The 15,587-nt window shown below is 51.1% G+C and overlaps 3 protein-coding genes and 2 pseudogenes across 3 annotated transcripts in view; 3 read left to right on the forward strand and 2 right to left on the reverse strand.

The window, feature by feature from the left end:
* Positions 1–15,587, forward strand: part of GOSR2 (golgi SNAP receptor complex member 2) — a 156,900-nt gene that overhangs the window by 70,412 nt on the left and 70,901 nt on the right. The window lies entirely within an intron of this gene.
* LOC128088772 (feather keratin 1-like) lies at positions 1,477–2,918 on the reverse strand. Its single transcript, XM_052699562.1, has 3 exons — positions 2,915–2,918; positions 2,174–2,271; positions 1,477–1,812 (listed from the first exon to the last, which is right to left on the reverse strand). The coding sequence occupies exons 1-3, from the start codon at positions 2,916–2,918 to the stop codon at positions 1,477–1,479; spliced, it is 438 nt and encodes a 145-aa protein (XP_052555522.1).
* Positions 3,574–5,250, forward strand: LOC128088773 (feather keratin 3-like; annotated as a pseudogene).
* Positions 8,971–10,411, reverse strand: LOC128088774 (feather keratin 1-like). Its single transcript, XM_052699564.1, has 3 exons — positions 10,408–10,411; positions 9,668–9,765; positions 8,971–9,306 (listed from the first exon to the last, which is right to left on the reverse strand). The coding sequence occupies exons 1-3, from the start codon at positions 10,409–10,411 to the stop codon at positions 8,971–8,973; spliced, it is 438 nt and encodes a 145-aa protein (XP_052555524.1).
* Positions 11,067–12,743, forward strand: LOC128088775 (feather keratin 3-like; annotated as a pseudogene).

Consider the following 15,587-nt stretch of genomic DNA (forward strand, 5'->3'; position numbering starts at 1 on the left):
GATTTGCAAGATGGGCCCGGGTGAAGCTAATGAGGTTCAGCATGGCAAAGTGCAACATTTTCTACTTGGCCAGAGGAATCCTAGGCATATATACAGACATGGTAGGAGCAGTCTTTGAGAGAAGCACCTGCAGAGAAGGACCTGGGAGTCCTGATGGATGAGAAACTTAACATGAGCTAGCAGTGTGCTCTTGCAGCTCAGAAAGCAAATGGTACACTGTGCTAAATCAGAAGAGGAGTAGCCATCAGGGGGAGGGAAGCGCTTGTCCCTCTACTCTGCCTATGTGAGGCCTCATCTGGAGTATCGTGTCCAGGTCTGGAGCGTGCAATATAGGAAAGACAGAGAGCTGCAGGAGAGGATGCAGAGGGGAGCCATGAAGATGATCGCAAAGATGACGTAGTTGAGCACCTCCACTACAAAGACAGGCTGAGGGAACAGGGCTTGTTCAGCCTGGAGAAGAGAAGGATGCAGATTGACCTCACTGCAGCCTTTCAGTACGTAATGTAAAGGGAGTCTATAAACGGGAGGAGAGTCAACTCTTTGAAAGGGCAGATAACAGCAGGACAAGTGGAAATGGTTTTAAGTTGAAGGAAGGAAGAATTAGGTTGAATGTCAGGGCGAAGTTCTTTACTATGAGAGTGGTAAGGGGCTGGAACAGGCTGCCCAGAGAGGCTGTGGATGCCCCGTCCATCCCTGGAGGTGTTCAAGGCCAGGTTGGATAGGGCCCTGGGCAGCCTGGCCTAGTATTAAATGGGGAGGATGGTGGCCCTGCCTGTGGCAGTGGGTTGGAGATACAAGATCCCTGAGGTTCCTTCCAATCCTGTGATTCTGTGATTCTGTCCCTTGCAATCCATGCTATTCTATGATTCTATGATGATTAACAGTGCTCTCCATAGTGAGCCACCTGCAAAATGTTCCAGGCTACAACTGGTGGGGAAAACGTGCTGATTCCCCGTGTGTTGCACACCCTTGCTGCAGTCTCCAGAGCAATAGATATCCTGCTGGTACCTGGAATGTTTACAGAGTAGAGTGATGCATAGGCACAGATTGAGATGCAGCACAATTTTATTGAATCAAAAGAGGGAGAGGAAGTTGCTCCAAGTGGAGGGCCTCATTCAGGAAGCACCAGGAACAGAGATAACACTGCGAGGTGATGACGGATGTCCCACTAATTGCCCATATGCCTTCTCCTCTGAGGGAGAAAAACAGTCGTGTCCTTGTGGGCTGGATTCCTGGGGTTGATAGACCAGAAGAGCGTAGGTGACAAAAAAGGCGTCAGGAGGAAAAGGAGAAAGTAGAAGAGAGGAAAGACAGATATGAGCAGTGCATTCTGAAAGTCCATGCTGGACCTGTCATTTCAAAAGAGGTTTTGGCACTGCTTGGCTTCTCCAAAAGGAAGATCCCAGTACTCCACATCAAGCCTGCTATCAACTCCTGGGTCCAGAGAGGTTTGCGATAAGGCTACTGTCAGCAGCTTTAGCAGGGGAAGCACCGCCTGCCACAGATGCCGCTGCCAATGCCAGAGAGGCCAAAGCCTCCAGAGGAGATGGGCACGCCCTCAGAGCTGAGGATGCTGCCAACGGCAGCGGAGGTGGAGGAGCCCACGGCGGTGTTCTGCGGGAAGGAGCTGAGGATGGGTCCGGGCAGGGTCACCACCACGGGAGAGGGCTGGATGACGACGTTGGAGTCCTGGCACTGCCTGACACAGGGCTCGTTGCAGCTGCTGCCCAGAGGGGTGGGGCCGCAGGGCTGGCAGGGCAGGCGTGGCAGGCACTGGTTGTAGCAGGACATGTCTCGTGTCTGGAGGGGCACCTGTTGGCAGAAAGGGCGGAGCAAAAGCAGGGGAGAGTAAGAAGCAGCCTGCCTTCCCAGCACACGTGTTCCAAGGCTCAGTGCTGACTGGAGATATGGAGATATGGAGGGCAAGGAAACCCGTGGCCTTCTCCTTACATTTGGCCCTGCCAAGAGTGACCAGGCACATTCAGGCTGCTGCCTGGCCCATAGCTCGGGAGACACCTCCGGCAAGACCTAGCGTCTTTTGACACGTCACCAGCTGCCCTTTTCTGTCTCCCTGCACTAGTTGCCTTCCCAAGACCCAAGAGAGGATGAAGGCACTTGCATGTGCAGAGAAATTCCGGAGGAGGACAGAGTGAGGAAAGGGCTTCAGACTCACCTTGTTCCTGGGGTGATGGAGGCAAGAGGAGCGGATGAGAGAGAGAGAAGATGGACCCGCTTTTATACTGCACAGGCACCGCCCCAGGCCTACAGTCACTCACAAGAGACTCACCTCACATGCAAATTATGCTTGCCAGTGGTGCAGGTTGTGGTTTGTTTCCCTCATTTCCATTCCTCATTTCTGAAATGCCCATTCTTCCAGGCTGACCTCTTTCAGGTGTTGGTGTGAGAGACCTAAGGATTACGCCAGGACAACAACAACCCCAAAATGAACAGAACTGGATGAAGAAAATGCTGCTTGCCAAACACAAACGCAGCAATGCGAAGCTTCGTGGGGAAGAAAGCACAGTTGAGTAATGTGAGAGGAATGCAGCCATAGTGTGTGCAGTCAGGAATCAAGTGAGGAAAGCCATAAACCTAATAGAATTCAGTCTGTCAAGGGACGTGAAGGGCAACAAAGAGGGTTCCCACCCCGATCTCAATGGTGAAAGGAAAATAAGGTGGGTGTTGTCCTCATGGGAATAGGAGACCTGTTTAGTGGGGGCAGCAAAAATGCTGGGCTCCCGATTGTCGTCTTTGTTTCTTTCTTATCCAGCAAGTGTGGCTTTCAGGAATTCCATGGCTCAGAGGCCACGCTGAAAAGCTGGAGCAATCGAGATGTGGCTTTGGGTCAGGCAAACCTCGAAGAATCTGGATCTGTGGAACACATTAGGCTCATTTGCTCCGTAGTAGAATGTACCCATGAGTGCTGAGGGAGCTGTCCCCACCACTTGATCAGTGTCGGCTGGTGACTGGGAGAAGTGTCCCAAATCCTGGGCAAAAGTATGTGTTATTCCTGTTAAAGAAGACCAAGAGGGTGGAAGCAGGGAGATAGGGGACCAGGGCCGTCAGGTCAGTCTCTTGGTAGGAGGCGGAACAGTGCATTCTGGAAAAACTTGGAGCTTGGAACCCATTTCCGTGCTCATGCAGGATGAAAATACCTGCAGTGTCACACACAGCGTGGATTCACGATGGAGAAGTCATGGATTGATGGAGGTGATTCATCAGAAAGAAACAACAAGCCTGAAGGATGTGGGAAGAGGACCGTGTACTTTCTTGCTGGAGTTCAGAAAGGCTTTTGACATTGTCCTCCATGAGATGGTCCTAGTGAAGCTGTGGAAGAATGGACTAAATGAGTGCTCCTGAGCACGGAGAAAAAAACAGCTCAGTTGAAGAGGCAAGCAAGTTTGCACAAATGAGCCAGGGCTGCTGAATCCCAGAAGTGTCAGGTGGCTGGGGATGGTCGTGGAATGGAAGTGATGAGCATATGTTCACAAGTCTCTCCTAGACTCAATCAAAGAAGGAATGCATTGTTGCTGCCTGAGCAAAACACATCTCTGCCCCGCTGACATAGACGAGATGTGTTCTGGTGCAGAAGTGCTAGCTAATATTTTTGTTCCAGTGGAACACTTTCTGAAGAGACTATCCCTGTGCAAGGCAATTTACAATCTACTTTTGCATTGGCCACGGGTGACCCTTTTGGCATGGGTCCTCCCCATCTGTGCACACTGTCTGCAGGCCTGAGCATCACTTGCACCAGGCAATCCCTCCCCCGAGAGGAGGAGGAGCAAGGAACTGCAAAGGAAACCAGCACAGCCATCAACTCAAAAGGACGGACCTTATTCCGTGGTGTTTTTTTAGGTAACAGCAGGGCTCTGGAAGGCAATAGTCCCCTTCCACAGAAGAACTGATGGTGTGATATCGTTTCTGTGCCTGGAGACTGTGATGAGAGTGTACGATGCGAAATAAACACAGAAATGTCTCTTGAGAAGAGTAAGCTGTGGGAGAAGACATTTGCAAGCAGCAGAACATCCCAGCTGGCTTCTTAGGGAATGAACAGAGGCTTGTGGAGTAGTCTGAGAGACAGCAAAATGAGTCCTCGGGCAAAGCAGGTCCAGGGTATTCAGAAGTGGGCCGCACTGACACGAGGATGTGCCTGCCTTGCTACAAAGGCGGTTACAAATGAGGTCCTGACATTTCCCAAGACACACATGCCATTCTGTGCCTGAAGCACAGAATACGTCTTCTACCCGCATTGACGTGTTTCTGCAAGGAAACTCCTTGTGCCTTTCATCCTGGAACTTGAAAGGTGGCTCCGTGGACCAATTGGGAAGGTCAGAAACAAGAGAATGAAATGACAGGGTTGACGAAACCAAACCCACAACCTGTGCCATTAGAAAGGATAATTTGCATTTGAGGAGAGTCTCTTGAACAATTACTGCCAGAGTACAGTGACTTTGGCCCTGCGGCAGGGCAGGAGCTGTATAAAAGAAGGCCCATCTCCTCTCTCTCAGTCATCCATACCTCTCGCCTTCATCTCCCTGGGAACGAGGTGAGTCTGAATCCCTTTTACCATCGTCTGCTTCTCAGGGATTTGTTTGCGCGCATACGTGCCTTTATCCCCCAAGGTTGGATCTTGGGGAAGCAGGTTGCCCTGAGAGAGGGAAGGGGGCAGCCAGTGTGGCATGATGTTGGGCATTACCTGAGATGTCTCCTTAGCTGTGAGCTAGTCAAGGACCAAGCTGTGCCTGTCTGCTCTTGGCCAGAACACTGAAGTCCAAAGGGAAGGAGAAGCCCATGGGCTTTGTGACACATCCACCGTATCCCTAGGCAGCACTGTGCCTTGGCTCTCTCCCTTCCTGAGATGGCAGGCAGCTTCTCACTCACTTCTGAGCTCCTCCTGACCCTCTGTGCCAACAGGTGCCCCTCCAGACACAAGACATGTCCTGCTACAACCAGTGCGTGCCACGCCTGCAGTGTCGGCCCTGCGGCCCCACCCCGCTGGCCGACAGCTGCACCGAGTCCTGCGTCAGGCAGTGCCAGGACTCCAACGTCGTCATCCAGCCCTCTCCCGTGGTGGTGACCCTGCCCGGACCCATCCTCAGCTCCTTCCCGCAGAGCACCGCCGTGGGCTCCTCCACCTCCGCTGCCGTGGGCAGCATCCTCAGCTCTGAGGGCGTGCCCATCTCCTCTGGAGGCTTTGGCCTCTCTGGCATTGGCAGCGGCATCTGTGGCAGGCGGTGCTTCCCCTGCTAAAGCTGCTGGCCATGGCCCTGGAGAAAGACCTCCATAGCCCATGAAGTTTGGAGAAGACCTGAGAGAGAGCACCGGGGCGAATCTCATCTCTCAGAAAACATGCTCCATGACTTCTTTTCCCCTCGTCTATCTTTTTTCTTTTTTTTTTCTTTTTTTTTTTTTTTCCTGTGTCCTCTGTGCTCACTGTCAACTTTCCTGGACTGTGACTGCCATTGAATCAGCCTCGGAATGTCCGACGGGCCCTGTGCCATCCACACAAAGGGCAGATGCACAGCTGGAGGCATGGCTGCCATGGCCATGCCGTTCAGACTCTCCTCTGCCCCCGGTGCTTCTGGCAGCAGGGCCTCCCCTTGCATGCACCTAGTTTTCAAATTTTCACTCATTAAAGATTTAATGCATTTGAATCTGCACCTGTGTGTTATCCTTCCCCTTGCAAAGGCTGCCCAGTGGAGGGTAGGGGAGAGATGTTTGCAAGTGCTGGTTCTGGGAAAGGCTTCTTCCTTCTCCTTTGAACAATTGGTGCTACAGGCTGGCTTCTATTATCGTAGGCATGGCTGGGGTGTAATCACTTTACCCTCCGGTTTCTAAGCATTCTGGCTCATGCAGCGGTCTCAAGGGTCTTTACTTGGACCAGCACTTTCTAACAACTTTTCAGAGATGTGTTTGTCTGGGGTAACACAGCAGAGGAAGTTTTTGAGAAAGGTAAGAAAACAGTGCAAATTCTTCTAATGGTCAGTTTTGACGTAAAGCGAGGGGAAGTGAGTGGTTCCAAGGAAGAGGTCCGTTTCTTCAGAATAAAACTTCGGGTAGCACTGTCCACATCGCTATGGATGAGAGCAAGAAGGTAGCAACTTTTTCCCCAGCAGCTTTTAGGAAAGAAAGGCAAGCCTTCTCCCATGGTATTTCCTGTGGGGTCCTGGACAATGCACCTTTCAGCCCATAGTCAGCTTGAGTGCCCTCTATATGGAGGGAGTTCAAAGAGGGCCTTCTTTGACCGGGGTCCTGAGCATCATCAAGCCTTTGAACAGATTAAACATGAGGAAACATTTGTGCAGTTGTTGTAGGGCCTGTCCGTGCAGCACCAGCTCTGCAAAGTGAGCTTTCTAGCACCACTGCGGAGAATGGCCTCACCTGGAGCCTCTGGAAGAAAGCCCAGGAGAAACTAGTGCAGCACTAACTGATGGGGCATTGGAACAGGCTGCCCAGAGAGGTGGTGAAGTCTCCTTTTCTGGAGATATGCAAAAGTCTCTTGGATTCTTTCCTCTGCAACCTAGTGTAGGAAACCTTCTTCAGCAAGGGACTTGGACTCCAAGTGGAGTGGATGATCTCCAGTGGTCCCTTCCAACCCCTGTGCTCTGTCATTCTGGGATTGATATCATACCATTTTTTTGTCCCTTGCAGAGCAGTGCAGGCACAGCATCGAGGCTTTCTCCAAACGCTCTCCAACAAAAGGCTGTATGCTTGGAGAAGGCAAGCTGTGGGGAGGAGGCCTCAGGGGGGCAGCTGACCTCAAGAGACTCAAGGCTGAGAGGTGGATTGTGGTTTTGCACTGAAAGCTTCTAAGAGCAAAGTTTGGCCTTTCCTAAGCCTTCTTACGAAATGCAGCATAGGATGCTTTTCCAGAAAGCGTCTGCGGCATAGACTAGCAGAAGCTATGTCAAATCGCATGCTCAGAAGCAGAAACTGGAGTGTTCTGAGTAACCCAAGAGAAGGCAAATCTGCAGGGTAGACACAGGAGAGGGCCGAATGGCAAGGATTATTTTAATCCTTAGCACCGGGCAGAACAAAGATTATATAAACTTAACCTGTCAAATGAACGCAATAACCTTAAGAATTATTGCCCTTCTACCTCTATGGAGAAATACAACATATACTTAAAAACAACAGATTGGAAGCGGATCTAATATTGAAATATTCCTTAGTGACTGCGTGGAGAAGATTGTGAGCCTGGGATACTCAAGCAGTGAGGAACTAGGAGAAATGGTAGCATGCATTTTTAGAAAGGTGAATTGCGGGGTGTGTTTTGCTGAGAAGGCGTGCAGTTTCTCTTTTGTCTCGAGAGTGTGTGTCTACCACTGCAATTGGGAAGGAAATACACTGCTTCCCTGTGTTCCTTTCTGGAGTCGAAATTATTGACTGAGAGTGTTTCCCACATAAGGGGTACTACACACCATGTGACATCACACCAACAATGAAGGTGGAGAAGGGGAAGGAGGAAGGGAGTGTCTCGTTATGAAAACTTCTGTCTTTTCTAACAACTCCTGTGCTTATGGACTCCCTGCATCCCACAGCGTGATAGAATATCACTAGTTGATGGGAAGTAGAGGGTGCTTCCTTTCTCTTTCTACACTACCATGCAGCCCCCAACTGGACTCTGTTGCAAGAAAGACACAGGGCGAGTGGGGTGAGCTGTGTGGTGCTATTGGTAGTAGGGCTTTTCCTCCACCTTCCTTACTACTTGCTTCACACTGCTGAGCTTATTGATAAAAAAGAAGTAGTGTGAACAGCAAAGTGGGTAGCACCCACTGAACTGTACTGGATCCTTTTATGCAGCCCTAATTTGACTCATGAGGGTACAGCCAATCCCGCTGTTCATGGCTCCGAGAAACTTGCTAAAAAGCAGTGTTGAGAATAGAGACCGCTGAGATTTCTTCCCATTTGTCCAGAAACCCTTTGAGAAGCACCTGCCAGGATCACTGCTGAGAAACATCTCTCTTCCCAGCCTTCATTGGAAGGGAAGGAGTAAGACAGACATGCTGATTGGGATGCAGGAGATGTTTGGTGAGTGAATATTTGGAGACAAGCTCATTGCAAGGGGAGGCCCTGCTGCCCGAAGGACCAGGGAGCCTGCGCTGCGTGACCATGGCAGCCATGCCTCCAGCTGTCCTTCTGCCTTATCCACAGACAGCATAGGGCCAGTGGGTCCTCCCTAGGCTGACTGGGTGGGGCACGCAGTCCAGGGGAGACATGCTGATCAGTGAGGACTGGGGATGGAAAAGAGAGAGTAAGAGAGGGGAATGGTAGAAATGGGTCATATTTTCTGAACGACCAAGCGGGCCCCAGTGCTCTCCCTCAGGACTGCTACAAACTTCACAGCCTTTGGAGGTCTTTCTACAGGGCCATTGGCAGCAGATTTAGCAGGAAGGACCCTTTTGCCACAGCGCTGACTGTCAAAGCCAACAGCACACTTTTCCAGGCTGGGCCTGATGGGGAAAAGGTGACGGGTCCCCAGCTGTCACACACATTTGCTGAAGTCTTCAGAGCGGCAGACATCCTGCAGACACATGGAGTGTTTGCAGAGTAGAGTGAGTGATGCAGAGGCACAGACTGAGATGCACCACAACTTTATTGAGTCAGAAGAGGGAAAGAAAGTTGCGTCAAGGGGTCTGCACTAATGGACATGGTGGATACCCCGCCAGGTGTCCGTCTCCCATTCTTCAATAGTGCAAGAAGTACCAACAGCTCCTCCCTCGGCTGGTCTTCTGGGTTTGACAGACGAAAGGAGCAGAGGTGACAATTATGAAGTCAGGAGGTAAAGGCGGGAGTGGAAGAGGGGAAAGGCAGACACGGGCAGCGCATTCTGAGAGTTCATGCTTGCCCCGACGTTTTGCAAGAGGTGTTGCGTGGTCCCTTGGAAAGGAAGATCTCAGTGCTCTCTCTCAGGGCCGCTATGAATTCTGCGTCCCAAGAGGTAATCCTCCAGGGCCATGGCCAGCAGCTTTAGCAGGGGAAGTACCGCCTGCCACAGATGCGGCTGCCAATGCCAGAGAGGCCAAAGCCTCCAGAGGAGATGGGCACGCCCTCAGAGCTGAGGATGCTGCCAATGGCAGCGGAGGTGGAGGAGCCCACGGCGGTGTTCTGCGGGAAGGAGCTGAGGATGGGTCCGGGCAGGGTCACCACCACGGGAGAGGGCTGGATGAAGACGTTGGAGTCCTGGCACTGCCTGACGCAGGGCTCGTTGCAGCTGCTGCCCAGAGGGGTGGGGCCGCAGGGCTGGCAGGGCAGGCGTGGCAGGCACTGGTTGTAGCAGGACATGTCTCGTGTCTGGAGGGGCACCTGTTGGCAGAAAGGGCGGAGCAAAAGCAGGGGAGAGTAAGAAGCAGCCTGCCTTCCCAGCACACGTGTTCCAAGGCTCAGTGCTGACTGGAGATATGGAGATATGGAGGGCAAGGAAACCCGTGGCCTTCTCCTTACATTTGGCCCTGCCAAGAGTGACCAGGCACATTCAGGCTGCTGCCTGGCCCATAGCTCGGGAGACACCTCCGGCAAGACCTAGCGTCTTTTGACACGTCACCAGCTGCCCTTTTCTGTCTCCCTGCACTAGTTGCCTTCCCAAGACCCAAGAGAGGATGAAGGCACTTGCATGTGCAGAGAAATTCCGGAGGAGGACAGAGTGAGGAAAGGGCTTCAGACTCACCTTGTTCCTGGGGTGATGGAGGCAAGAGGAGCGGATGAGAGAGAGAGAAGATGGACCCGCTTTTATACTGCACAGGCACCGCCCCAGGCCTACAGTCACTCACAAGAGACTCACCTCACATGCAAATTATGCTTGCCAGTGGTGCAGGTTGTGGTTTGTTTCCCTCATTTCCATTCCTCATTTCTGAAATGCCCATTCTTCCAGGCTGACCTCTTTCAGGTGTTGGTGTGAGAGACCTAAGGATTACGCCAGGACAACAACAACCCCAAAATGAACAGAACTGGATGAAGAAAATGCTGCTTGCCAAACACAAACGCAGCAATGCGAAGCTTCGTGGGGAAGAAAGCACAGTTGAGTAATGTGAGAGGAATGCAGCCATAGTGTGTGCAGTCAGGAATCAAGTGAGGAAAGCCATAAACCTAATAGAATTCAGTCTGTCAAGGGACGGAAGGGCAACAAAGAGGGTTCCCACCCCGATCTCAATGGTGAAAGGAAAATAAGGTTGGTGTTGTCCTCATGGGAATAGGAGACCTGTTTAGTGGGGGCAGCAAAAATGCTGGGCTCCCGATTGTCGTCTTTGTTTCTTTCTTATCCAGCAAGTGTGGCTTTCAGGAATTCCATGGCTCAGAGGCCACGCTGAAAAGCTGGAGCAATCGAGATGTGGCTTTGGGTCAGGCAAACCTCGAAGAATCTGGATCTGTGGAACACATTAGGCTCATTTGCTCCGTAGTAGAATGTACCCATGAGTGCTGAGGGAGCTGTCCCCACCACTTGATCAGTGTCGGCTGGTGACTGGGAGAAGTGTCCCAAATCCTGGGCAAAAGTATGTGTTATTCCTGTTAAAGAAGACCAAGAGGGTGGAAGCAGGGAGATAGGGGACCAGGGCCGTCAGGTCAGTCTCTTGGTAGGAGGCGGAACAGTGCATTCTGGAAAAACTTGGAGCTTGGAACCCATTTCCGTGCTCATGCAGGATGAAAATACCTGCAGTGTCACACACAGCGTGGATTCACGATGGAGAAGTCATGGATTGATGGAGGTGATTCATCAGAAAGAAACAACAAGCCTGAAGGATGTGGGAAGAGGACCGTGTACTTTCTTGCTGGAGTTCAGAAAGGCTTTTGACATTGTCCTCCATGAGATGGTCCTAGTGAAGCTGTGGAAGAATGGACTAAATGAGTGCTCCTGAGCACGGAGAAAAAAACAGCTCAGTTGAAGAGGCAAGCAAGTTTGCACAAATGAGCCAGGGCTGCTGAATCCCAGAAGTGTCAGGTGGCTGGGGATGGTCGTGGAATGGAAGTGATGAGCATATGTTCACAAGTCTCTCCTAGACTCAATCAAAGAAGGAATGCATTGTTGCTGCCTGAGCAAAACACATCTCTGCCCCGCTGACATAGACGAGATGTGTTCTGGTGCAGAAGTGCTAGCTAATATTTTTGTTCCAGTGGAACACTTTCTGAAGAGACTATCCCTGTGCAAGGCAATTTACAATCTACTTTTGCATTGGCCACGGGTGACCCTTTTGGCATGGGTCCTCCCCATCTGTGCACACTGTCTGCAGGCCTGAGCATCACTTGCACCAGGCAATCCCTCCCCCGAGAGGAGGAGGAGCAAGGAACTGCAAAGGAAACCAGCACAGCCATCAACTCAAAAGGACGGACCTTATTCCGTGGTGTTTTTTTAGGTAACAGCAGGGCTCTGGAAGGCAATAGTCCCCTTCCACAGAAGAACTGATGGTGTGATATCGTTTCTGTGCCTGGAGACTGTGATGAGAGTGTACGATGCGAAATAAACACAGAAATGTCTCTTGAGAAGAGTAAGCTGTGGGAGAAGACATTTGCAAGCAGCAGAACATCCCAGCTGGCTTCTTAGGGAATGAACAGAGGCTTGTGGAGTAGTCTGAGAGACAGCAAAATGAGTCCTCGGGCAAAGCAGGTCCAGGGTATTCAGAAGTGGGCCGCACTGACACGAGGATGTGCCTGCCTTGCTACAAAGGCGGTTACAAATGAGGTCCTGACATTTCCCAAGACACACATGCCATTCTGTGCCTGAAGCACAGAATACGTCTTCTACCCGCACTGACGTGTTTCTGCAAGGAAACTCCTTGTGCCTTTCATCCTGGAACTTGAAAGGTGGCTCCGTGGACCAATTGGGAAGGTCAGAAACAAGCGAATGAAATGACAGGGTTGACGAAACCAAATCCACAACCTGTGCCATTAGAAAGGATAATTTGCATTTGAGGAGAGTCTCTTGAACAATTACTGCCAGAGTACAGTGACTTTGGCCCTGCGGCAGGGCAGGAGCTGTATAAAAGAAGGCCCATCTCCTCTCTCTCAGTCATCCATACCTCTCGCCTTCATCTCCCTGGGAACGAGGTGAGTCTGAATCCCTTTTACCATCGTCTGCTTCTCAGGGATTTGTTTGCGCGCATACGTGCCTTTATCCCCCAAGGTTGGATCTTGGGGAAGCAGGTTGCCCTGAGAGAGGGAAGGGGGCAGCCAGTGTGGCATGATGTTGGGCATTACCTGAGATGTCTCCTTAGCTGTGAGCTAGTCAAGGACCAAGCTGTGCCTGTCTGCTCTTGGCCAGAACACTGAAGTCCAAAGGGAAGGAGAAGCCCATGGGCTTTGTGACACATCCACCGTATCCCTAGGCAGCACTGTGCCTTGGCTCTCTCCCTTCCTGAGATGGCAGGCAGCTTCTCACTCACTTCTGAGCTCCTCCTGACCCTCTGTGCCAACAGGTGCCCCTCCAGACACAAGACATGTCCTGCTACAACCAGTGCGTGCCACGCCTGCAGTGTCGGCCCTGCGGCCCCACCCCGCTGGCCGACAGCTGCACCGAGTCCTGCGTCAGGCAGTGCCAGGACTCCAACGTCGTCATCCAGCCCTCTCCCGTGGTGGTGACCCTGCCCGGACCCATCCTCAGCTCCTTCCCGCAGAGCACCGCCGTGGGCTCCTCCACCTCCGCTGCCGTGGGCAGCATCCTCAGCTCTGAGGGCGTGCCCATCTCCTCTGGAGGCTTTGGCCTCTCTGGCATTGGCAGCGGCATCTGTGGCAGGCGGTGCTTCCCCTGCTAAAGCTGCTGGCCATGGCCCTGGAGAAAGACCTCCATAGCCCATGAAGTTTGGAGAAGACCTGAGAGAGAGCACCGGGGCGAATCTCATCTCTCAGAAAACATGCTCCATGACTTCTTTTCCCCTCGTCTATCTTTTTTCTTTTTTTTTTTCTTTTTTTTTTTTTTCCTGTGTCCTCTGTGCTCACTGTCAACTTTCCTGGACTGTGACTGCCATTGAATCAGCCTCGGAATGTCCGACGGGCCCTGTGCCATCCACACAAAGGGCAGATGCACAGCTGGAGGCATGGCTGCCATGGCCATGCCGTTCAGACTCTCCTCTGCCCCCGGTGCTTCTGGCAGCAGGGCCTCCCCTTGCATGCACCTAGTTTTCAAATTTTCACTCATTAAAGATTTAATGCATTTGAATCTGCACCTGTGTGTTATCCTTCCCCTTGCAAAGGCTGCCCAGTGGAGGGTAGGGGAGAGATGTTTGCAAGTGCTGGTTCTGGGAAAGGCTTCTTCCTTCTCCTTTGAACAATTGGTGCTACAGGCTGGCTTCTATTATCGTAGGCATGGCTGGGGTGTAATCACTTTACCCTCCGGTTTCTAAGCATTCTGGCTCATGCAGCGGTCTCAAGGGTCTTTACTTGGACCAGCACTTTCTAACAACTTTTCAGAGATGTGTTTGTCTGGGGTAACACAGCAGAGGAAGTTTTTGAGAAAGGTAAGAAAACAGTGCAAATTCTTCTAATGGTCAGTTTTGACGTAAAGCGAGGGGAAGTGAGTGGTTCCAAGGAAGAGGTCCGTTTCTTCAGAATAAAACTTCGGGTAGCACTGTCCACATCGCTATGGATGAGAGCAAGAAGGTAGCAACTTTTTCCCCAGCAGCTTTTAGGAAAGAAAGGCAAGCCTTCTCCCATGGTATTTCCTGTGGGGTCCTGGACAATGCACCTTTCAGCCCATAGTCAGCTTGAGTGCCCTCTATATGGAGGGAGTTCAAAGAGGGCCTTCTTTGACCGGGGTCCTGAGCATCATCAAGCCTTTGAACAGATTAAACATGAGGAAACATTTGTGCAGTTGTTGTAGGGCCTGTCCGTGCAGCACCAGCTCTGCAAAGTGAGCTTTCTAGCACCACTGCGGAGAATGGCCTCACCTGGAGCCTCTGGAAGAAAGCCCAGGAGAAACTAGTGCAGCACTAACTGATGGGGCATTGGAACAGGCTGCCCAGAGAGGTGGTGAAGTCTCCTTTTCTGGAGATATGCAAAAGTCTCTTGGATTCTTTCCTCTGCAACCTAGTGTAGGAAACCTTCTTCAGCAAGGGACTTGGACTCCAAGTGGAGTGGATGATCTCCAGTGGTCCCTTCCAACCCCTGTGCTCTGTCATTCTGGGATTGATATCATACCATTTTTTTGTCCCTTGCAGAGCAGTGCAGGCACAGCATCGAGGCTTTCTCCAAACGCTCTCCAACAAAAGGCTGTATGCTTGGGGAAGGCAAGCTGTGGGGAGGAGGCCTCAGGGGGGCAGCTGACCTCAAGAGACTCAAGGCTGAGAGGTGGATTGTGGTTTTGCACTGAAAGCTTCTAAGAGCAAAGTTTGGCCTTTCCTAAGCCTTCTTACGAAATGCAGCATAGGATGCTTTTCCAGAAAGCATCTGCGGCATAGACTAGCAGAAGCTATGTCAAATCGCATGCTCAGAAGCAGAAACTGGAGTGTTCTGAGTAACCCAAGAGAAGGCAAATCTGCAGGGTAGACACAGGAGAGGGCCGAATGGCAAGGATTATTTTAATCCTTAGCACCGGGCAGAACAAAGATTATATAAATTTAACCTGTCAAATGAACGCAATAACCTTAAGAATTATTGCCCTTCTACCTCTATGGAGAAATACAACATATACTTAAAAACAACAGATTGGAAGCGGATCTAATATTGAAATATTCCTTAGTGACTGCGTGGAGAAGATTGTGAGCCTGGGATACTCAAGCAGTGAGGAACTAGGAGAAATGGTAGCATGCATTTTTAGAAAGGTGAATTGCGGGGTGTGTTTTGCTGAGAAGGCGTGCAGTTTCTCTTTTGTCTCGAGAGTGTGTGTCTACCACTGCAATTGGGAAGGAAATACACTGCTTCCCTGTGTTCCTTTCTGGAGTTGAAATTATTGACTGAGAGTGTTTCCCACATAAGGGGTACTACACACCATGTGACATCACACCAACAATGAAGGTGGAGAAGGGGAAGGAGGAAGGGAGTGTCTCGTTATGAAAACTTCTGTCTTTTCTAACAACTCCTGTGCTTATGGACTCCCTGCATCCCACAGCGTGATAGAATATCACTAGTTGATGGGAAGTAGAGGGTGCTTCCTTTCTCTTTCTACACTACCATGCAGCCCCCAACTGGACTCTGTTGCAAGAAAGACACAGGGCGAGTGGGGTGAGCTGTGTGGTGCTATTGGTAGTAGGGCTTTTCCTCCACCTTCCTTACTACTTGCTTCACACTGCTGAGCTTATTGATAAAAAAGAAGTAGTGTGAACAGCAAAGTGGGTAGCACCCACTGAACTGTACTGGATCCTTTTATGCAGCCCTAATTTGACTCATGAGGGTACAGCCAATCCCGCTGTTCATGGCTCCGAGAAACTTGCTAAAAAGCAGTGTTGAGAATAGAGACCGCTGAGATTTCTTCCCATTTGTTCAGAAACCCTTTGAGAAGCACCTGCCAGGATCACTGCTGAGAAACATCTCTCTTCCCAGCCTTCATTGGAAGGGAAGGAGTAAGACAGACATGCTGATTGGGATGCAGGAGATGTTTGGTGAGTGAATATTTGGAGACAAGCTCATTGCAAGGGGAGGCCCTGCTGCCCGAAGGACCAGGG

The sequence above is a fragment of the Tympanuchus pallidicinctus genome, unplaced genomic scaffold (genome assembly GCF_026119805.1).
Source record: "Tympanuchus pallidicinctus isolate F22 unplaced genomic scaffold, pur_lepc_1.0 scaffold37, whole genome shotgun sequence".
Classification (NCBI taxonomy): Eukaryota; Metazoa; Chordata; class Aves; order Galliformes; family Phasianidae; genus Tympanuchus; species Tympanuchus pallidicinctus.